Source organism: Patiria miniata, unplaced genomic scaffold (assembly GCF_015706575.1).
Source record: "Patiria miniata isolate m_02_andy unplaced genomic scaffold, ASM1570657v1 HiC_scaffold_9, whole genome shotgun sequence".
NCBI lineage: Eukaryota > Metazoa > Echinodermata > Asteroidea > Valvatida > Asterinidae > Patiria > Patiria miniata.
The window spans coordinates 28,175,080-28,198,594 of NW_024037076.1; the positions used below are offsets into that span (position 1 = coordinate 28,175,080).

Here is a 23,515-nt window from a genome sequence, read left to right on the forward strand (position 1 = left end):
TTATTCACTAAGTCAAATAAGGTATTTCATAATAATTTGGTAGGTTTGCTTTTTGATGTTTGCAAATGTTGTATATTACCTTTAAACCCCAAACTGATATGTCATTTTAATATGTAAACATAAACAAAATAAACATCAGAATGAAAACTGAAACCCTACTCCAGGATGTGTGCTCACGATTTGATTGTTAGTGTTTCCTTGTAGCACAGACGAGTGCAGTGTAAATGATATACCACAGTATACAAATATAACACGGTTTGAGGTTGGACAGTCGATATTCACTCCCCAAGGTATTGGAAGTTGACAAACTAGTTCCCGGGGCAAAGCTGAGGGAACTAGTTTGTCAACTTCCAATACCGAGGGGAGCTAATATCGACTGTCCACCCGAAATAAACCATGTGATATTTGTTTTACTATACCTCATACATATTCAGTTGCTGATTTTTTTATATATGCACCTAAAACAAAGTTTTGGAGAAACTTGTACAAATCACCAAAAGAATATTGTTGCTCAACTTCACTATTTCGGTTCGTTTGCAATACATTAACTACAGTTGTAAATATACAGTTGTTTGTGTTCAACTTTCTTTTGTATAGGAGGCATCTTAATTGTCCATAAATTTTCTCCAGTACGGCATCATTGAGCTCGGGAAAATTAACATAAATGCGAACCTTTCAACCATGCATCTCTCTTGGGCGATGTTCGCGCACGCGTGCGTACTACACCTGTGCGACAGTTCCTCGATTGCTTTGTAAAGCGCATGCATAGTAGACTGTCGCACGGGTAACCCGTGGGACAGTCTACTATGCATGCGTATTTTACCCTGTGAGAGAATCCTCGCGCACGATTGGTAAACGGCAAGAATAACACCTTGCACGTGATGGTGAACTGACCAGTGAGAGTTCGGCTCTCGATCATGAATGGGTATGAGGTATAGTAACATTTCATGCAAGCTTATGTTCATTGCATTTTTTTAAATTTAAATGTTTAGTATCAAAAATCTGTTAGTTCTAATATAAAACAGTTACATGTCTAGCATACATGTATTGCTTATTTAAAACTAGCCTACAAAACACTAAAACCTATTATGAACCTATTATCTAATTAAAAAGGCCTAAAATTACAGAAAGTGAGGGAAAAAATGGCTTTGCGATGCTGTTATAGTCAATCCATAGCTACAACAAATTGCCCCCAAACCAAAATGAACCCTTGTATCCCTGTTCTAACACATATAACCCTCCTACTATTTAAACAGTCACAGACAGTCAAAATTTCCACCCAATTTCCCTGCTATACTTTTAACACAGGCTAGTCACCAACAGTCAGATCACATGTCAGGTAAGCACTGTGACTAGTCAAACTCAGTCAACAGACCATGAACAGACAAAGCAAGCAAGTTGGGAGCACAGCTGGCTTATCAATTACCCACAGTCAAAACAAAGTTGTATCAAGTTACATAAACAGTCACAGCCAAACAATCCTGCTTTGTGTAAGCTGGGAACTCTTAACTGTTGAAAACACTCACTTGATTGATTTTGACTGAAAGGTTAAATTGGCTAAGCGGTACTTTCCTCGTCTCCCACCGCTGTGACCCGGGTTCGAATCCTGCCTGGGCCAATATGTGGATTGGGTTTTCAGTCCCTACCTGATTCCGTGGGTTTTCCTCAGAATATTCTTTTGGGGTTTTCCTCCCACCTCTAAAACTGTAATTTCTTCTCATTGTCTTCTCTCCACAAGTTTTTTCAGGCTTGCGAGCTACAGTGCCCAGAGCACTTTTGAGGAATCCTTGGTTTCATTACCAGAAATAATTAATTTTATAAAAAGAAACAAAAATTCAACCTTCTTCACTCATCGTACATGTAAGTTATTTTCACTCATACAAGTATTTCCTTCAAAGGCAGGGTAGGTTTCGAGCAAATCATTGGCCTCTCTAAATATTCTGGATAACAAGTCTCGCATGTAGTTTGTGAAAAAAAACACAATTTGTCTGCCCGAAGACGAAAAATTGTATTCATTTTTTCTGTTCACGTTTGCGGTACACTCAACATTGAAGCATGTTGGCTGCCTCTATGCCTTTCATCTTCTCCGCTGCATTTTTTACTTCTTCACATAATTATACACAATTCAGTAATACATAATAACTAAATTGCATATCCCACGCCACTTCACTCATAAATCATTCACAGTAGTCATTCCATTTGACAATTGATGAATCCGGACTCTGGGAGAAGAAAAAAAAAATCTGGATCCCAAACGGACTTTATCAAGGAAAAAGTGACTGTCGAGACACGATGCATCAGCTGTCTCGCTAATACATCCTGACAAGTGCACAGACCCACGCATGAGGTCTCAATGGAGACTCTACCTGCCTGGCCACAAGTTTTTCTTATGCAACGAAGCATAGCCACTGTCATGAGGTGTTCTGGTAAAAATGTGACAGAACTGGGCACAGGCCGAAGTGGAGAAAAATGAAAAAAAAAAAAAAATGAATCAGGGTAACTTTTTTTGATTTTCCGAGTTTTTGATATTTTTAACTTGATACCGGTACACATATAAGAAATAGTATAAAAATCGTGGAATAAAACTGTTTTCAAGGGAAAACATTGGCATCTTTCATTTTCATAAATAAAAAACTCGAACTTTTTTTCAGTATTTTACTTTTTGACATGCCAATAAAAGCGAACTTTAAACAGCCATAACTTGTCAACAGATTGTCCGATTGAAGTGCAACAAACAGTAGGGGCCTACTGAAAGGAGAATTTTAGTCTCTTTGCTAAACCAACAGATCCTCATTTCAACCTCTGCCCAGTTCTGTCTCATAACGTCTCAAATTTTTGTACCAGTATATATCAACATACATGTATATAGATTGAAATGTTTTTTTAATTTAATTTGAGATTTCTTAATAAGTTTTGAATTCCAGGCAAAATCTGAGGGAAAAGGTAGTGCAATTGGTAAAAAGTGTTGGTTTCTTCCCATTTTTCCCAATATTTTTTTGTCTTGTTCTATTTTTCACACAAAAAAACATGAATTGTCAACATATCTGTTTGTTCAATACTTTTCAGTGAAGATTTTATCTTTTTTTTTCAGGAAGATCTTTTCAAATGTTAGGAGGATCTTTTTACATGGAAGTAAAACCCCAAGAACCATTCCATTGACAACTGAAGCACGTACTTACAGTAACTATAAATGGTTGCAGAAAAAAAAATTGCTGCATGGGCACTTCAAGCCGTGATGGGGAGTCAAGCTCTAGACACTTACCTTCTTTCTCTTCCGGCTCTTTCTTCCCGAACGACTCGTAGAAAAGCCTCTCTTTTTTCTTCTCGTCTAGAGGGAACAGAAATGTGTAACACAGGGATTGAAAGCCTGCCGAGTACCGGTACATGACTTTAGTGGTGTGAATTTACTGGTAGTACCCGAACCGGGTACCATATTGTAAATAAGTAAGTACCATAAGTAAAACCCAGGTATCCGGGTACCCGTAAAACTAGCCCAACCCCAAAATTCAAATTCCGAAATTCCAAAAGGTCTGAAGGGCTTTATAGCTTTATGGTGTAAACTGCAACTTTTAGAAGCATCATCTGTCGCATGTTAAAATGCACATAAACGTGAAATCTGTTTTGGTTTTCCATGTAGCCTGGTTTTCATTTTAGAAATTCCCTACCAATGGCATTTAAAAAAGCTTTCTTTTTCATTGTCTGAGAAGTTACTAAGAAATTTGTTAAGTTGGGTATGGGATCCGATAATCTAGAACCGGTTCCTGACATCAGCGGTCAGGTACTCGCGTACCCGGTTGAGATGTAAACCTCTCCATGAGTTATTGCAGTATGTCTTCTCGCTACTCAACTGCGTATGCGTGCACTGATGCGGGTCACAGGTCTTTGGGATAATTGGATGCTCATTGAAGGTGCATGAACGCGCAAGGAGACGCTTGCATGATGCTCGCATGACGCTCACATGTTAATTACAAGCAGAGTGGGCGTTCGCGTAACATCGCGTCCGCCATTTTATCCCAAAAGCCCTTTTACCTGGACTAGTACTTCATCGAGGTACCGAACTGGCTTATTCAAAGCATGATTAGCCCACAACTTAGTCCCCACAATGCTCAATGACAACTTAAAACAACAAGCTTTTTTGGGGGGGGGGGGGGGAGACCGCACCCCTGCCTGCATCAGTCTTAAACTGGTACTCACTCTGAAGTAAGTCGGGAACCAGCTTGTACACAATGTCCTGCATTGTCCTGTCAAAACTGCAACAAAATTGAAATAATCTAAATAAAATTGAAAAACATCTGCAACGTCAATCATATGAGTTGAATGGTTTCATTGTCTGTCAAATGCCACTTTTTTTTATCAAAACCAAATTTACACGCATATGATTTGAGAGCTTCCATGAGGAATATTTGCTGAAATTTCTTCTTCAAAATCAGTCAAATATGAGCCATTCATTGAAATTATTATTTTCATATGCTCTTTGTTAACTTTCGTCAAGCAAATCACATATCCCGATCAACTCCCGTTTACTCCAGAGCATGTAAAACTTGATCATCGCATTTCGAATAATCGCTCAAGTCCAAGACAGAATAATCAAATACTAAATTATTGGAAATACACAGCCCTACAGACCAACACTAACTATAGGTTGCTTTGAACCTTCCCCTTGAAAATATATAAATGAAATTAAGAGAGAATTAATTGACTATAGATCACTTATAAAATTTGTCAGTTCAGTTTCAGGTAACGAACCCGACAGAATGGAATGGGCCTTATTCACGAGTCGGCCATTTTTTGTCGAGTTCCCTGAATGTTTTTCATTAATTGTTAACTGTTGAATTGGATGGCGCCAGACTATTTATGCAGGCACAAACAGGCTTTGTTTCTTTGGGTACCCAGTGCCAACGCACAGGAACAGAGTTATTCCTGTTAGTGTGCCCTTAACCATAACCTTCCTCAATTTACCAAAATCCTCCAAGCGGTTTTGGAGAAGTTTGGACGATTGAGGCTGAATGGCAAAAAAGTGTCCGTTGCTTTGGGAAGATGCATTGTGTGAGTTCCTACGACGTACACATTTTGTACCCTGCATTGTTTATGTTTAGTCATGCATAATTGAGCCCTGCATTACATGTTACTCGATATCATCGGCACTGCTTCTGAATGTCATCTGCACTGCCTCGACCCATTAACAGTGATTATATTCAAGGATCTGGAGGAAGTGGTCACCTCTCCAGTCCACTGAACAAATTCAAGAAATAACAGACGATTTTGGGAGGATTGAGGCTGAATCCAATTTTTACATGGTGACAACTGGAGGATGTTGCAGGATTGAGGATGGTTCCTAGACAAACGGACCTAGGGGGTTAGGGTTAAGGAGGCATTTCAATGTCTCTCTAATGTCACAACTCCTATTTAGAGGCAAAATAGGCTAGATCCGTTACTCGTGGTCCAAAACCTAAAGATACCAAAATTTGTTGGGGTGGGATAAAGGGAAATGAGGTACCGGGTAAGGATCATCGAAGTTGGAAAAAATTGTGAACAATCCTATGGGAATGTCTCCCAAGGTACCATTTCCCGTAAACATTATATTCCTCTAATAATTAAATAATCACATGTTGACCAAAATCATTCCCACATGATAAAAAACTATCAAATATTGTGAGCTACAGTGATAATAAATGCATAAACCCACATCAAATAAAATTATGCACGTACGTGCATACTCCGAAACGACAGTCGCGACAGACTCATTACTTGCCAATAATGTCCTGAGAGAATAACTGCGTGCCCTAATTACGTAGTCTCTTGTGGCCCTTTCCCCCCATCGAGTCTACAACATTAATATATCATGCTCAGTTGCTCACCAATCCTGAAAAAAACTGTTATCAACTACAAGACACTGTTGATAATATTGTTGTTTTTGAAGGAGAGTTTATTTTAAATTATGAAACTAAGGATTCTTCAAACTGGCCCGCGGAACTGTATTGTACATGTACATGCACTGTACATGAAGCATTTTGTAAGCGGGAAACCAGTGAAATAAAATAGTGTACCGGTACTCTTGTTTTTAAAATATACCTTGAAGGTAATATACAACATTTGCTTTTGCTCTAATTTTCAGAAATGGATGGATTTGGGGGTTAGTATTTTATAGCAAATATTGTTATGACCTGTTTAAAGTTTTGTGTTCACAGATGCTGGAAAAAACCAAGAAAAAGCACTGAAATCTGATTATGTGATAACATGCCAGCAAACCCAGTGGAGGATTTCGAAGGTTCCAGACAGAGGCCTCCTGCAACAAAAAGTTGATGATTTTGAAGGATTCAGGTGCTTAAAATGAAAGACTATAAAAGTCCCTTGTAAAAGACTAGTTTATAATCATCCAACAACTCCCATAAAATCGCACCAACTGCACCGTACAATCATTCAGTCAAATCATTCAGCTGTCCACCGCAGTCGTTTGCCATGGCAACCACAGTGACAAGTTCCACAATGTCTTCCCAGCAACACACCAGCCCATAGATTAAAGGGAAAGAGGTGACACTAATGTCACAGTGTGACATTTATGTGTATATATAAGTTTCTAACTGGCCTGCTCCCTGTAACAGAACCAATTTGCCAGGGGACCCAGTGACATTTGAAAAGCGGCAGCTGGTTAATATTGATGAAATAATTCCTTTCCCCCCATTGCCAGCAGGTGGCTAGACTCTTGAAAATTCACGGGCCTGTCACTAGGGGGAAAAAAATAGAGACAGTGAACTTTACAAAGGTTTCTGTCATGGAGGGCGGCCGCAGGTTGAATGCAACTTGTCAGAATCTGGATATGAATTTAGAAATAAACTGAGAATGAATCATTCGGGTGTTGGCAGCTCTGCGTTGGCTGTTTAGGATTATTTATGTGCCAGATGATAATTGATGATAAATATGGAACTTCCATAATTGTGTCAAAGCACGATAAATCATTTCCCCAAACCCTGGCTGCCCGGGATGGTGTGAAAAAATACTGGAATGTACACACGTTATGTTTGATTTGAGATAAACTATTGTAAATCAAGAAGTGTTCGTCGTAAATGTCCCAGACGGTGGTGAATATTCTTAAAACCTAACTTTGTCTTCATTTCTCATGTCTCTGCACGCATACTGTATTAAAGTGAAGAACTGCTATTACGGTCAACGTATTTAACAGATTAGCCAGGAATTTCAGCTGGTGCACATGTGCGTATGTAAATGTAATCAGATTATGTATGTACATGTACGTGGTTTGCGATATATTTTCAACTGCTATAGATCGTTACGGCATTGCATAAACACTCTTGCGAATCTATCACATTTATAACTACCTGTTCAACCAGAGCGATTCGGTTGCTCAATACCGGGATCGAATCTGCGCTGCGCAATATTTTTTTCGTTTTAAATAGTTTTCTTTATTTTCATGTTTTTAATCAAATTTCTTTTTACTGAAGTAGATTTCATTTCCTTCTTTTTGGTGGCTTTGGAGAATTTTGTTTTAAAAGGGAAATAAAGTCCGAGAACCATTCGGCTGATAGACAGGTTCCCAACAGCCAAAGATCCTGACGTTGAATACTTATAAGGTCAGGGAATCAGATGGTTGATATAGACTTGCAAATGGTGTATTTGCCATGCCGTAACGATAGCAGTTGAAAATTGCATTGCGGCTGCCGTAACAATAGCCATGCTGCCTTGTAAATAATTTTTTCTAGTTCTGTCAGCACAGAATATATCTCTCACATGCAAAGACTTACATGTATGCAGTAAGCAAAGAATTATGCAGCTGAAACCTGGCATACACGATAAAATATCTGCTTTACTTCATTCATGGCCAATGGAGTAAGCAGATACATGCATCTCTCGTACGCGGTTGATTTTACGAAAGATGTTTGTCATTCCTGGCGCTGCGGCGATTATCCAACGTGTTTTATAATTTTTGCCACATGTGGAAAAAAAACTGACGGTGTTTTTCAATTTTTAATGGCAGACAACGGAATTAAAACAAATGAGGAAATCACTATGTACAACACTTTCTACACGATGATGCCTGCTAGCTGGAGATGGCAAAAAAAAATCAGTACAAATGTCACAGCCAAATACATGTATATTCCATGTATTTTCAAGAAATCAATTCCATACAAAACGAGTTACTGAGATGGCAAAAAAATCAGTACAAATGTCACAGCGAAATGTATTCCATGTACAATTCAAGAAATCTATTCCATACAAAACGGGTTCCTGCATAGTTTTCTTTAAATAATTCCTTCAATTGTACTCCCATGACAGTACAAAGCTTTAGGTAGCCTCACAATATTTTGACTTCACAGTTGTTCTGTCCTCATCCTTCTCACTCACACACGTAATCTGTCATAATCCATCAGGAGTGAGGTCAATGCCCTGCAAGTCAGAGTGGTCAACGACAGATTCACTTGTCCTCCTCATGATGATGAAGTCAGGGTGAAATACTGCATCCTTGCAGTTGATGCATTGACTGCCCTAATGCATATTTTCAAAAGAGTCCTCCAGGGCTTATAAATTCGTGGCATGAAAGGACGGGGTATATTTTCCAGTCCTCTTGGATGGGAGGCAAGTCTATTGCATGTTAATCCCCAGTTAGTACATTCATGTACCTCTGGGTGGAGAGATGCAAGTGAAGGTGAAGTAGATTGCCCAAGGACACAACATAGATCTGTATGACAAGCAGCAGGATTCATCTGATGGCAGTGGTGTAACTATGTGGGGGGAGGGGGAAGGGGGAAGGGGACACGTTCCCCCCCCCCACCCCGGTTGTTAAAATCCTGAGATTTATAATATACTTATCGCAAAACACTCCAGTGGCCCATCATATCGATCGCCGCACCCAAAGTTTAACTGGTGCGCTTTGCGTGCAAGTTTTGGACAAGCACGGCACGCACTTGTAGCTGGCAAATGTAAAACTTGATCAGGGGTTTCGAATATTCAAATATTCTGTCAAATGCAATTTCGAAAAATCAATTACTAAATTATTCGAAGATAGACAGCCCTATTACAGCCGCCACTGGGCATGGTACCTACATGTACATTTGTACATGTAGATCTAAAAAGGGAATATACTGCAGTTTTGAAATTCCACACCAAAATGTTTCGGTATTTTGTATTTGAACATCCTCCAGTATTGTTCGTTATACCAAACTGTAGTCGCTATACGGTATACGTGTAAAGGTACCACATTATCATAATTTCTTCGCACGATGGGAGACATCGGTCATTAGGGAGACATTTTCATATCTCCCTAATGTCACAGCCCCCCTTTAGAGGCACAATTTAATTGTTGCAATTAGGTAATATTTGTTGCTCGTTGTCTAATTAGTAATTAGGAATTCATGGAAAAAAGACAAGGGAATATTGGGTCAGGGCACATTTCAGTTTGAAAAATCTCACAAGTCTATGGGGATGTCTCCCAAATGACCGATCCATTGTAATTATTATTACCAAAATATCATCTAAACCTATCGCTTGAAAGCTTCATGTACATAATGTAGGACCCTACACACACCAAGCCATAAGCTTGACTTACCCGACATAATTGAGTGGATGGCTTTGGTGGATGACAAGGTGACAGATGGGGCAGGTGTTGTTCTCCTCCAAGAACTTCACCAGACAGCTTTTACAAACTGCAGACAGAATGAAAGAACACAAACCACAGGCACAAGCGTTACTTCAAAATCCACGTACACCGTCATCTGAGACAGTTTATGATCCAGAGACCCTCAGACCCCGGTTTTAAATATAAAGGGAATAAATATGTGCTTGGTCGGTTTGAAACACTATGCTATGCTGGGTCATTATCAGCGTCCAGACTCCAAACCGGTCTTAAACACAGTGTTGTATACTGGCCAAGCACATATTTATTCCCATTCATAAAAAACAAGTAAAACATTTCATAAGATGGAATTTGTTGCGTCGGGGTGATGTAAATCTAATTAGTTTTTACCCTTCACTGACGTATTAACAGTGTAGTGTGTTACCTCCCGAGTAAAAGTTGGCTGGTTCGAATCTAATGTACATAGCAGCGGGTACCATGTAAACTATTCATAAGATGGAATTTTGTGCGTCGGGGTTGAAAAACAATTTTTGACCCTCGGGTTGGCATTTTTACAGATTTGCCCACACCGTAGGTCACTTGTGGATTTTGGAAGATATGGAAGGGTTAGGAAATGAAGGATAAAACAAATAGTATTGTTGGTTCCCATTAGTGCTGTATGCATCTTTTGACTTTTTGTTTTTAATCCGCTGAACATTTTGAAAAATTTTTTTTATTGGGAGTCCCACATTTTCAGACTAGAGCAGAACCATTCCATGATTTCTTTTTGAAAGTATTTTCTCCTTCATAAATATATATACGCAAGTTTTATCCAAACCCCCTGGGCCTTTTTTGCTAGGAACTATATCCTCAATCCTCCAACACGTTTCACTTGTGTTCAAATGAAGAACACCCACTGCCTCAATCCTTTAAAATCCTCCAACAGCCGTGCCTCTCAAAATGCATTCAGCCTCAATCCTCCAAAATCCTCCTCTTCTTCAAACATCGTTCAGCCTCAATCCTCCAAATCAACCAATACTGAATGTCCACATGCCCTCAATCCTACACAATCCTTCAAAATTGTATGTTGCATCATGGTTGCATTCAGCCTCAATCCTCCAAAATCATCCACAACTACCCGGGGGACTTTGGAGGATGGAGGAAGGTTTAAGGGTTAACGCTTAAAAACATTCCACTGGGGGAGATTCCTCTTAAGTCTGAAAATGAAACCCCTTCAAACCCTCTCAATCCACCCTCCTACATGCACTTATTCCAACTTGTTACAAAGATTGTAAGCCTGAGCATGCATGTATGTCTGGTATGCAGGCCACCTGACCCTATGTGACCTCTACAAGTGTCAATCAATGCTCCACTGTCACAACACACACACTCGGGCACTGTTAAACCAGTCAATACATGTAAAGCTCAACTCAGTGAGTCAATACCACACGCCAACATGATACTCTAAAAGTGAATTCAAAAAGCTACATGTAGCACCCAGCCGTGCAAAAGAACAAGTGCATTCCGCCTGATGATCGCCACGCAGTGTGCGTGTACGTGAAACCAATGGTAGCAGAATAGACTGAACTAATAAATGTTACATGCACAAATTTACACGCACACGCGCTGTGTACAAACAATACTGGTATGCTACATTTGTTTATCGTGTTTTTTTTTCTGTTGAAGCGCCATGAGCGCCTTCGAATTAGGTGGATGTGCGCGCATCATTATTATTATTATTACATTACGTACGTGTGACGAAGCAAAATTTTCATTCTGACGAAGTGACAAATATCGTTAGTACTTAATCAATGTCTCCTATCAGTTATCGCATCAGTTGCATTTTTCAATTTTGGAGGAGAATATACACGAAAACGCTACTTGCAAAATCGACCAACTTCAAACGCGATTTTCTCTAAACTTGGTTTTGCAGCTGTGTGCGCAGGTTCGTCACTTCATCAAAACGTTGATGATATGCACGTATTCCGTATGCGCATAATTTCTAATGGTCCCTTCTATCAGGCGACAAGGTACCGGTACACTGCACCGCTCTACGAGTACGTATTCTCATCTGTTGGCAGTGTTACAGCATTTTACACAAACACTATATACCAGTACAATTAAATACCCCAAGGGCAATTGCGATCAATTCCATAAAGCACTGGGCCGTTGCTCATAACAAGAGCTAAATTGATACTCTATTCAATTTTTATCCACGCTATTTGTGATATTTCAGTCAGCCTGTCCATATCAAACAGCTGGGTGTCATAAAATATGACCTGCTGGTGGGGCTGGGCTGTTGATAATCAGCAGAGGAAGGATTTGTATAGTGTAATGGGTACCATTACAAAAAAACCTGCTCATTTGATCATATTTGTAATGAGCGATAGGGCATGTCGTCAGTGTTTTCACGAAGTGACAAAAACCCTAATATCATGCAAAAAAGTCATTCCGAGATAATCGCCTTTGAAGTTAATCATTTTTTCAAAACACCTTTTCGACTAGTTTTTAGTTATGGATTTCAGATATTCTTGCATTGTTAATTAACGTATGCTTTGTTCTGTGCTAATTCAAAGTTGTTTATTAGAAGTCTCTCTTAATTAAGCTGTAACTCATTAATAAAGATCTATAAAACTTTTGTTCAGTTCGTGAAAACAGCAAAACACAGAGGCCTCACTATTTTGAAAACATAAAACGTTCTAAGAAATTGTTACATTTGTGCGTCTGACGTCACTTAAGCGCGTGCGCGTCTGTTCTTTATCAACATCGTTCACGGCGTGCGCATCCAATCCCGCCCAATCCCATCCCAAAGTGTGTGTAGAGAAATGCTTTATTCCTCTGGCCCTGCTAACGAGGTAAGTTTGTGTCACTTCGTGAAAACAGAAAAACACGGATTTTAGGCATTTTGTCAAATGTTTGTTTACGATAACTACAAAAGTAAACAATATTTCGCTTTGGAAACTCAGCCAAATTCTTCCTTTTGTCAAATGCAATAAATTGGCCGGCAAAACTCAAAATCGAAAAAAAAATTGGGAGGTTTTTGTCACATCGACGATGTGTATGTGTGTACTTGTACAATAAGAAGTAAGGGTGTGACTTCGCGTTTAATTTTGTTAACGTTGAATTAGCAAATATTTCAAATACCATTTAAACATACGAACGTTTAGCCAACTCACAATGGCTGACACCTGACCCATTATGTCTGCAGACCGATGATTGTCATGATAAATCAACAATGATTAACATGATTGACATGAATAACAGCGGGTAGTCATTGAAAAAGCAAAAACTTAACTATGTGTATCCCGAATGTAACCAAACACTGCAGTGCTTCTAAGGTTTTTGTAAATTAAAATTTAAATACGATAGGTTTGAAAACACCGTTAACCCTAACTCCCTAGCATGATTTACTAGGAACCATACCCATCCTGGCAAATTCCGACACCATATGGGAAACTGCACACACAAATTTCTGACTTTGATTCTGGAGGTGTGCCAACCCAATGTAAAAGACTGTCAGTTTAGGGGTACTGTACGGGCCCTGACAGATTCCAACAAAACATGCCGTTGGGGTTTGATGGGTTGAGTTCTGTTGGGGTTAATATTGCACTATGTCCGTTCAACTCAAAGGAAGATCGCATGAAGGTAGATTTTTTTTTTTTTAATTTGGGTATCGCTGCAACAATTTTTAAACATTTGTAAACAGATTTAAAATGTGTTTAAATGTGTAAACATCACATCCTGAATAAGTAGAGTTCCCATTAAACCTTTTTTTGGGGGGTAACATTTCTATGACTCTCTGTCAAGTGGAGAACTAAGATCCCATATCAACTATTCATGTCACTTTGTGTGTTTTTTAAGACCAAACCCATGATAAACACCTTTCTTTTCTGGTGAGCTACTGTAGTACAAATGCATTCATGAGCATGAACAGCAGCAACCCAAACAGATTAGTGATGTTCCATTTGTGTAAACGCCTCATTTGATTTTTACGAGGTTCTTCCTGTCATAATAAAAATGAATATTACAAGGTACCGAAGGTCGTTTATTATTATTATTTTTTATAGTCTTAGTACAGTACCGTAGGTACATACGTATGTATACTGTATGTACACAACTGTGCAAATGATGAATGAAATTCGAAATTTTAAAATCTGGTTATCCTTTTTTCAAACCAAATAACGGTTATCTGATTTTACCAGAGGTTCCCATTCAGCTCACAGTCATGCCAACAAAAAGTGAGGTCTGAGGTGCCGCATGCAATGCCCTCCACAACGATTGGGTATAGTTTGCAGGATTCAATGACCACTGGGGCCTTGATAAAACACACTCCAGGGTTTTACTGGTGAAATAAAGTGGGTGGGGTCAGTCAAATGAGCAGGCTATTCATGAACCACGAAGAAGAAGACCATGGTAGTTATATTTTATGGGGAACTTAGGGGTCTCGTTTTTGGACAATTTTCCGGGGACAGATCCAGATTGACACATATATGCAAAATAGACGCAAATGGGCATTGGTCGAGACAAAGCCTGTTTTCCAAAAACTTTCGTCAAGAGTGCATTAACTGACGACGGCATGGCATTTGGTCAATTTTTGGTCAAGTATTTTAGGTCAATTTTTGGTCAAGTATTTTTAGGTCAGTTTTCAGGGACAAACAGACAGACAAACAGACAGACCGACCGACCGACCACCAAGTGACATGCAGAAGCTCCTGCCAGAGCTTAAAAATGGAAGGCTTACATTTTTTTTCAAGGTTGGGTTTCGAATATCCGGTTTCCAAAATCCAAACCGAATAGTGGAATTCAAACCGAATTTTTAACAATCCGGTTTTAAACCCAGCACTAATGCAGTGCTAGGATTTCCTTGACTCTTTCGTGTTCATGAGTTATGATTGATTTTGCAGCACAATTTCATCTATCTTTCCAGTACTGGCACGGGCTTAAACATGAAGTGCAATCCGTTGGGACCCCAATGGAAATAAGCCAGGTACCATAATTGGCTTTAGAGAACTTCCCTAGCATAATAGTCTAGCCTTTTGAATTTACATTTGTATTGTGTGTGGTGCAAGTTGCTGATTTTATCTGGGGAAAAAAATCCAAAAAATATAAAGATGTTTTAAATTTTCCCTTCTTCTCAAAAGAGACATTTATAGGTAATAGACGAACTTTTTTTTTTTTTTATACAGGATAACATCATGCATGTTAGGCCTATAATGTGTAACGAAGTGTATAACAAAAGTCATGGTCAAACCCAGATGCTAAATTTGGTAAAACAAATGAAATTACTAAACAGATGGCTGTATTTTATATTCATTAAAAGGTAAATCCTTGTTCATCTGTGTACATCTATGTCCCAATCACAAGCTTGTTTTGTACTGTACGTACACAAAGCTTGTATCGACAGCCTGGTTTACATGCGCCGAGTTGATATTAACTAATTAATTAATAAAGCTCTTCCGCAGCGTCTGATTGATATTTAAGGCATCGTGGGATCAATAATGCCAGGTGATTCCTCATGCAAAGCCAGACGATCTCATCAGCGCAGCGGGGACCGACGCGCTGGCTCTCTGCATCGGGCAGAACCTGCACCCCCCCCCCCCCTCCTCTCTACTGGGAGTTTTTACGATAGTGTACTAGATGCAGTAAGAGCGAGGAGCCTGGTAGCTCGTGGCGACAGGCAGCCTGTGAGGGCTGTTGACACAGTGCGCAGGCCAGCGAGATTATTGCCTGGGGGCATGTGCCTCCAATCGACCTTAGCGTCAGAGGAAAGGGCCCGGCCCAGCGTGCTCAGAATGCATTTTGAACTCAGCTCTGAATACCCGGTCTTGTACTAAGGTCCGAGTCTGCACTGTTGCTGGATGATCCCTTGATGCGGGTGTCTTAGAAAATTAAACGTTGGGTCTTTTACACATTAATCAATTCTCACATCAAGAGCTTCTGAGAGTGGCGATGCAGACGACACAACTGTGCTGACCACAGTGTCGTTTTTGGCTTAACAACACCAGGAATCCCATTTAACTGTTGCGTGATATGTTTTACAGGTTGGGACTATTTTTAAGCAAATGTTTGCATTGGCTCGGTGTGTAAATTTGCTTTACAATATTACTGCTTACTCTCTAAATGAAAATTTGGCCAAAGGCTATTGCATGGAACTGTTGATCACCCACTTAAGGCCAAAAAAAAAAAGTCTCCGGTTTCTGGTATGCGCGCGCGTCGGCGTAGCCATGCGCGTCGGCAAAATGAAAACGGTTTTTTTTCAATAAAAGATGATGTCTCAAAACCGCCAAACTCACCGGTTTGACTGGAATCCTGCTGCTGCACAATTTTAACGTGTTTTTAGATGGGGGTTATGATCGAGAATGAGCTTTATGTGGCCTCTCTGGACTCCCATATATTTGCATTAAGTTTAGTCGGGCACCATTTGCAGTCGTCGACTGACATTTGAAGCAAAAAAAACAGGTAAAAAAAAAAAAAAAGCCGCGTCACCGCACCACTTTTTGGGCAAGCTCCATACCAGAAACCGGAGACTTTTTTTTTTTGGCCTAATGTACTTAATTTTTTATTTATTTATTGTTTTGTTGCAGGGCCTTATTTCATGGCACTGTTAATTAACCACAGAATTCCGTGCTTACGATCACCATTCCGTGCTAACAGCGCTAGCAGAAACATTCTGTGCTAACCCTGTAATCATCCTTTACGGGATGCATGCTTGTGCATAAACCAAAATTCCCTGTTAACCCTGCCCTGAAGACAATCAAATTAAGCAACTGGTTCTCAATCTTGCTTGTTAAAATTCTTAGCATGTAAAAATAATGTCCCTAAGCCGTGTTAAAGGGACTATACAACATTTGCAAACATCGAAAAATAAAACTACCAAGTTTTTACGAAATACCTTGCTAGTATGTTGGTAAATGACAGTCTAAAGCATCCTGTAAAATTATGGCACCTGGTGTGAAGTCACTTTCAAGAAAATGGTATTTTTGTATACATTTCCAACGGTGGTCGGCCGACCACCGTTGGAAAAACCTAACTATTTTGCAACTACTGCTCCAACTTTACACTTTTTTCACTCCAAATTTTGTTTGCTATTGGTTACATGTTCATGAACGGGTGCAGGCCAGCTAGACTGGTTCCCTTACCTTACAATTTTCTGGCATCTATAAATTGATCCATTTTATCTTTAGTGGAGTCAAGGAACCAGACTACTTAAACATTTTTGTTTTTCTTGATTTTTTCAGCATTTTCGAACTCAAAACTTCAAACATGTCAGTGTAACAATATTTGATCTATTATACTAACCCCTCAAATTGTTCATTTCTGAAAATTACAGCAAAAGCCAATGATGTACATTTGTACAGTCCCTACATTGGTCTTTTTGAGGGTAAAACTTACAGAGCATGTTGCAAACTCAACCAAATGAAGTCAAGTGCGGACAGATGGTAAACTTACCAAATTGTCAAGTGTTGATTGTTGATTGGAAGTTTTACGCTCCAAAGTGGTAAATTTTTCAGGGCCAACTGGCCAATGAAAATGTTGTGAGTTTTACGCAACAAAATGATTTTTGCCGGCCGAACCTAATCCAGAATGCAATGTTAACATTAACCACAATGGAATGTTAACAATCGTTTGCCGTAACTTTTACAAAATTGAGTCCAATGAGAACGCAGTAATTTTCTTTACTTACATGTAAGTAAAGATTCAAATTTCTTAAGAAGTTTCATAGGTTGGTCTTTCCGTGCATAAATTAGCATAACTTCATAAGAAGTTTCATAGGTTGGTCTTTCCGTGCATAAATTAGCATATTTTTAACTACTACAAACTGTCATGTGTACGTGACCACAGAACAATTCCCATTTAGTAAAACTAAAGCAGAGGGTGAACCGGTACATGGTTTAAATGCATTCTGTAAATCACAAAAGAGTATAGTCTTACTTCAAAGTGTGTGTGTGTGTCCTTAGAACTTTGGAGAATTGAATTTTCCGGTGTGGGCCGGATCACAATTTTACGTCTGATGTCACACACGTGACCAAATTTTGATGACCCCTCCTAATATTTTGACACAATTTGTGAAAGTAGAAACTATACTCCGAGGTGGGGAGTGGAATGTACTAACCAGATGAATCAGTGAAAGTAATATAGTTAACTTGGAGTGAAGCTTAAACCCGATGGAGCCTGTTGGATTGAGCAGTAAACCCTTGTGTACATTCCTGATGCAAAATGTTGGATTCAGCAGGCAACTGAATCGCATTATAAAGCCATGTTGGACTCTGTTAGATTCAGCAGACAACTGAAAATAAGGCACATTGGATTAAGCAGGAAACTCCGGTTGGACTCTTGGATTTAGCAGGGTAGTCCCGAGGAACAACTAGGGCGTTAGGGTTTTTAAAAAATCAGGCGAGCCCAATTTTATGTCACACAGTGACCAAAGAATGGCTCTTCTACCGGTACATACTTGACTGATATCTCAACAAGGCCTTTAACAATGTGCGTCCACACATAACTCTTGGCCTAATGACTGAGCGATACGACTCCATTTGCGGAATTAAAATGCAAAGCAGCCTTGCGGTGTATACACGGTATATACACATGAGCAGGGGATACTCCGCCTGATGGCAAAACATGCGGTTGACTACACGAGTCACTGAAGCTGAATGGGGATAGCCGGCCCTTAACTAATGAGGCGTGAATTTCATTGGATGCACACAGCAGTTCAGGCATGGTGCTTTTTTTTTCTTTTTTTTGGGCTGGCTAGTGGTAGATGAGTTTTAGCAAGGCAACGTACGTGTATATAGCTCCGTACAAACTACAAAATAAATGTTAAACTATACATACATGTATGGCATTTAGCTACACCAAGACAAAAGTATTTAAGTCTGAAAGAATTCTTGAATAACAATTAATTCTTGTCTAACCCACAAACTTGTGTACATGAATATACATGCACACATATACATGTACATTATTTCGTCAGTGTTTATATGTGTATCTTAGTGTTTAAATTTGTTCTTATTTTTGTATTCACACCCCTATATTTTACATATTTGCATTTTTGTTTCTTCATTCTAGTTTTTACTTTTACTTAATGTTCTTAGTGATTTTACATAATATTTTTCTTTTATTTCATTTTATTCTTATCATTTTATACAGGGCCCTCAGTAATAGCAGTTTTTAACTGATGAGGCTACCCTGTCTAAATAAAACTATAAATAAATAAATGTACATGTAACTTGTTGTACAAAATGAAGCAGAACTACGTAGCACTGTAGATAAGTACCAGTATATATGAGGAAAATAAGTTCAAGCAGTGCTCTCTGGGAATATTGTAGCTGAATTTTCGGCCCCACTAGGCCTTCATCGGAGCTGGACTGGCGGTTTGAATGTAACTTCCCGCACGTGACAGTGCATTCATCTTGAATAAACATTCACCTCCACGTCGATATTTACATACGTGTTCAATTCATGCTCTTCTGAATTGATTTCTCCCTAAAAAAAATGTAAGTTTGAATTTTTGAATAAAAAGCATTACGATGTACAATGTAATCAACTTGGTCTGAAACATTTATAATCATGTACTACATTAGAAGCATGTCACATTACACAAATATTGAGTGGCTCAGAGGGCAGTGGGAGGAATATTATCGCAAGGTAAAATCTGGACTTGTCTATTTCACGAGGCGAAGCCGAGTGAAGTGGAAAAATCAAGATTTTACCGAGCGATAAGATTCCTCCCATTTCACAATTTGAAGCCACTCAATATTTGTTTATATCCGACATATAGATCGTTGTCATTTGATTGACAGTTCAAATGAACTTCTATTTCAATACAAAATTGGTGGGAAATGTATTTCTCTTATCCAAATCACCCCTTCACGCAATGTTTGAACCCAACTCTGTAGCTCTGTGGGGAACAATATGCGCTATGCGCAACGCTCAACGCGCACACCAGCATGCATTGGCACACAAATACCGCGCCACGGAACAAGGATGATCCGGAACTGTTGAATAGTAAATCCCATTCACCATGGGTGAATGGGAGTTTTCGAGCCCCAGCATGTTTGGGAGCAATAATGCATGTCATGTGATGTGAGTTCCACCAATCAAATGACAAGGATCTGCATGTCAGTTGTATAATTGAATCTTTTTCAGGCTCTATAATGTTACTTGTAGCGAGCAGAATTTCTGTCAGAGCATCCGTCATTGGAGAGCTTGCCATTAAGGTCATGCTTGAGAATTTAATCAATTCAACTTGATATTTATTTTTCGGACTGCCATGCCCCCAAAAGCAGAGATTGAAATTCTGCAATTTGAAATTCTGGTTTTAAACGATAATCATCTAGTCAAATTAGGTTTGCCCTTCACCGACGTATAAACACTGTATACTCAGTGTGCTACCTCCAGAGTGAAAGTTGGAAAAAAAATCACTCGGGTGGGACTCGAGCCCACGACCTCCTGCTTTCTAGTGCAGATGTCTTACCACTCGGCCACCGAGCTAATGGGATCGATTGGCTGGTTCGAATCTGATGTACATAGCAGCGGGTACCGCATTAACTATTCATAAGATGGAATTTTGATACCTGATTCCATAATCTGGAACCGGTTCCTGACATTAACAGTGGGATACTTTGGTACCCAGTTCCAATGCACAGCCCTACTGAACATTGCTTTTCCAGAGATGAAACTGAAAGACTATAAATAGCCAGCCGATGTAAACAGCCAGCAATGTGTTTCATAATAATTGGCTGCATGTATTACTGCAGTGGACTGCTCTGTACACTTGTCCCTGTATATATGTACATTCAGCACTTTACATTTTGTACCACCTGTGCAATCAACTGATTAATTTTATTTCATCCACGATAGAAAGCAGTCCGCACGGAGTGGAGACCTTCACGCAGATATACGGGCCCTAGATTCCAGACATGCCAGATGGAAATTTAGCAATTAAGCGAAAGCTTGCTCAGAGTTGGCTTATGGTAAAAAATGCACCCGGAAAGCACAAAAGATGCTGTACGCATGAATTACGGTATTTGTAAAGCGATTTATTCAATAACAAAATTTTTGGCAGATTATTATTTTGTGTGTGTGTGTGTGTGATGTCTTAAGCAAATGTGATAACTTTTCTGTTGCTAGAAAAACGGCAATCTAAAATATCTAAAACAAAATCTACCGTTTCGGGTGAAACTTGAAAATAGCCATAGAGAACAAATTTCAATGTTTCTCTTAAATGTGTCACATTTTCTAAAAATATTATCCTACTTTTTTGTCAATCTTAGTAGTATAATTCATGAACCAGAGACTACAATCAAAAGGCATGAAAAAATAAAGAGCAAGACAAAACAAAAGAAACAATGTCTTTTTGGTCTAATTTGCATCACTACAATTAAAGGCAATACATGTACAACATTTGCAAACATCAAAAAACAAAACTACCAAATTATCATAAAATACCTTACTTGACAGTAAGTGAGTAATAGTCTCAAGCATCCTGTGAAATCATTGCACCTGGTGTGCTGTCACTTTCAAGAAAAGTGGAATTTTTGTATCAATTTCCAACGATGGTCGACTGACCATTTTTGGAACAAACCTGACTTATTTTAACTACTGCCCCCAATTTACCACATTTTATTTGCAATCGGTTACATGTTGGTTTATCCAACATTTATGAACACAACTTTAAAAAGGTCGGTGTAACAATATTTGCAAAAAAAATACCCAAATCCATCCATTTCTGAAAGTTACAGCAAAATCAAATGTTGTAAATTACCAAATCCATGCCAATACATATTCTTGGTTTTTGTTCCGATTTAAAGATTAGTAGGCCTACATGTGCACAGAGAGAGAAACACATGTACATGTACATGTACATGTACTTCCCATCCATGTGGTTCAACTACAATATAAAAAAAAAATTCTCAGTTAGTGCACGTACGCATGGGATCCATCCAGATACTTCGCTTCATTAATGTAAAATGTTAAGTCAACAGCTCAACTCTCCGGGGATTTTCAATTTTCAATTGTGATTTTCAACGTCCGTCCACTGCACTCAACAATGAGAGTCCATATCAAATCGCAGCTGTCCTCAACTAAGAGTGCGAAGCATTGTGCAGGGGTTTTCTATTAAATGGAGGCACCCATCTTGCTGCTGAAAATATGCATGAATCTCGGCTTTTCATGATGGAGTTTCCATGGTTTATTTAAAACATAGTTTTCTATATTTGAACATTATAGAGGCATCAATGTATGGACTTGTTTTTCTTTAGTTTTTTTTTTTAATTGTTCAATAATAATAATTGTTTAATATGAAAAAGCAGGAATATTCTGTTTCTCAAGGTAGTCTAGTTTCTTCGTTATCCAAATCTAAATCAGGAACACGTAACTTTGCGTTTCGTGGAGTTAATTCTTTCAATAACCTCCCTGCGACACTTAAACATCCGTTGCCTCCCACTCTTGCCAGTTTTAAGCGCCTCTACACGAACCTGACAGTTTAATATTATATGGTACACGTATGTCTTGTTTTTGTATTTTTACTGCCAATGTAACAACCGTGATTAACCTTGTCTCATTTTACTGTTTATTAATTAATGTTCTTAATTATATCTTTGTAATGTTGTTATTTTTATACTATTGTATGCTTGTTGTAACTGCTGGGCACCTTTGAAAAACAGTGTTCCACTGAAAGGTCTCCCCAGGATAAACAAGAATTAAATAAATAATTAAATAATAATAAAGTTGAGGATAACCGTTCCTGCTCCTCAACAAATTCAATTAGTTTGTCCTAAAGAATTTTTAATTTGTTTGTTTAATTTAAACCCTATAAAAACCTTCTCATATACTCCAAAATCCTCTTTGCAAAACTGAGGATTTCAAAGCATTAAGGTCCTTTGAAAATTGAGGCATAAGAGGATTTTGCAGTATTGAGGGCAAAATAAAGAGGATTTTGCCTCGGGAGGATAATCGAGGATCCAGGTCATCAGGCCCAATCTGATGCTGGAGGATTTTGAAGGATTGAGGCAGTGTGTATCCTTCATTTGAACATAAGTGCACAATATTGGAGGATTTGGAGGATTGAGGATGGTTCCTAGCAAAATGGATGGTTCCTAGTGACAAAGTGCTTTGCCAAAGGACACATGTACACCCCAGCCTGGAATTGAACCAGTAACCAGCAGAACTAGCCGTAAGATCGTGTGTTCAGTGCACCAGGCCACAAGGCCACTGCACTCCAAGATATTTACTCTACAGTATACTCACATGTGTGGAGGCACTCAGTGATAGTGGTGGCGTCTATGAGGTAGCCGTTGCACAGCTTGCAGCAGATCTGCTCATTTAGATCTACCAGCTTCACCCGCCGGTCCATCTGGAGAGAAAAACCAAAATCAAATCACAATATATGTTCATTCATTCATTCATATTTATTTCCACTTAATCATTTTGAAGGGAAACGGTTTAAACAATAATTTAGATAACAGGCACATGTTACAATATGTAAAAGATGGTACTCAGGTACTGGACCATGTATGCATGCTGCAGGTAGTGGTGGGATTTTTATCTGGATTTTTTTTTTAATTCGGTTTGAATTCCACTATTCAGTTTCAATTTTGGAAACCGGGTATTCAAAACTGACCTTAAAAAAACATCACCGAATTTGCTCCATGGTCTCTGATTGTAACTGCCTTCACCTACAAATGGTCTTCTTGGCATGAAGAACCTACCCATTCAACTTATTGTGCACCTCATTGCTGGTGGTGTTTCCATTCAAAAACATGTTTTTTTTCTGTAATTCCACTAAATAGAATCCACTATTGAATGTTAAACACTGAGCAGACTTGCACATGGATTTTGCAGTCACTGTGTTAAAAAGACAATGAAATTACTTTGATGTATTTGAAAAAAGTATGCTTGTTTTTTTAATCAAAGCAAGTACATATACATGTATATACTGTACATGTTGCA

At 38.9% G+C, this 23,515-nt stretch overlaps 1 protein-coding gene across 1 annotated transcript in view; it reads right to left on the bottom strand.

Moving 5' to 3' along the window:
- The window catches only part of LOC119721001 (polycomb group RING finger protein 3-like), a 34,868-nt gene extending 11,605 nt beyond the window's left edge, over window positions 1–23,263 (bottom strand). The window contains exons 1-5 of the mRNA XM_038190866.1: window positions 23,246–23,263; window positions 22,814–22,919; window positions 9,560–9,656; window positions 4,195–4,250; window positions 3,263–3,328 (exon numbers count right to left, since the gene is read on the bottom strand). Coding sequence (XP_038046794.1) covers window positions 3,263–3,328; window positions 4,195–4,250; window positions 9,560–9,656; window positions 22,814–22,919; window positions 23,246–23,263 — 343 coding nt within the window. The remainder of the gene's footprint in view (window positions 1–3,262; window positions 3,329–4,194; window positions 4,251–9,559; window positions 9,657–22,813; window positions 22,920–23,245) is intronic.
- Window positions 23,264–23,515: the final 252 nt, after the last annotated feature.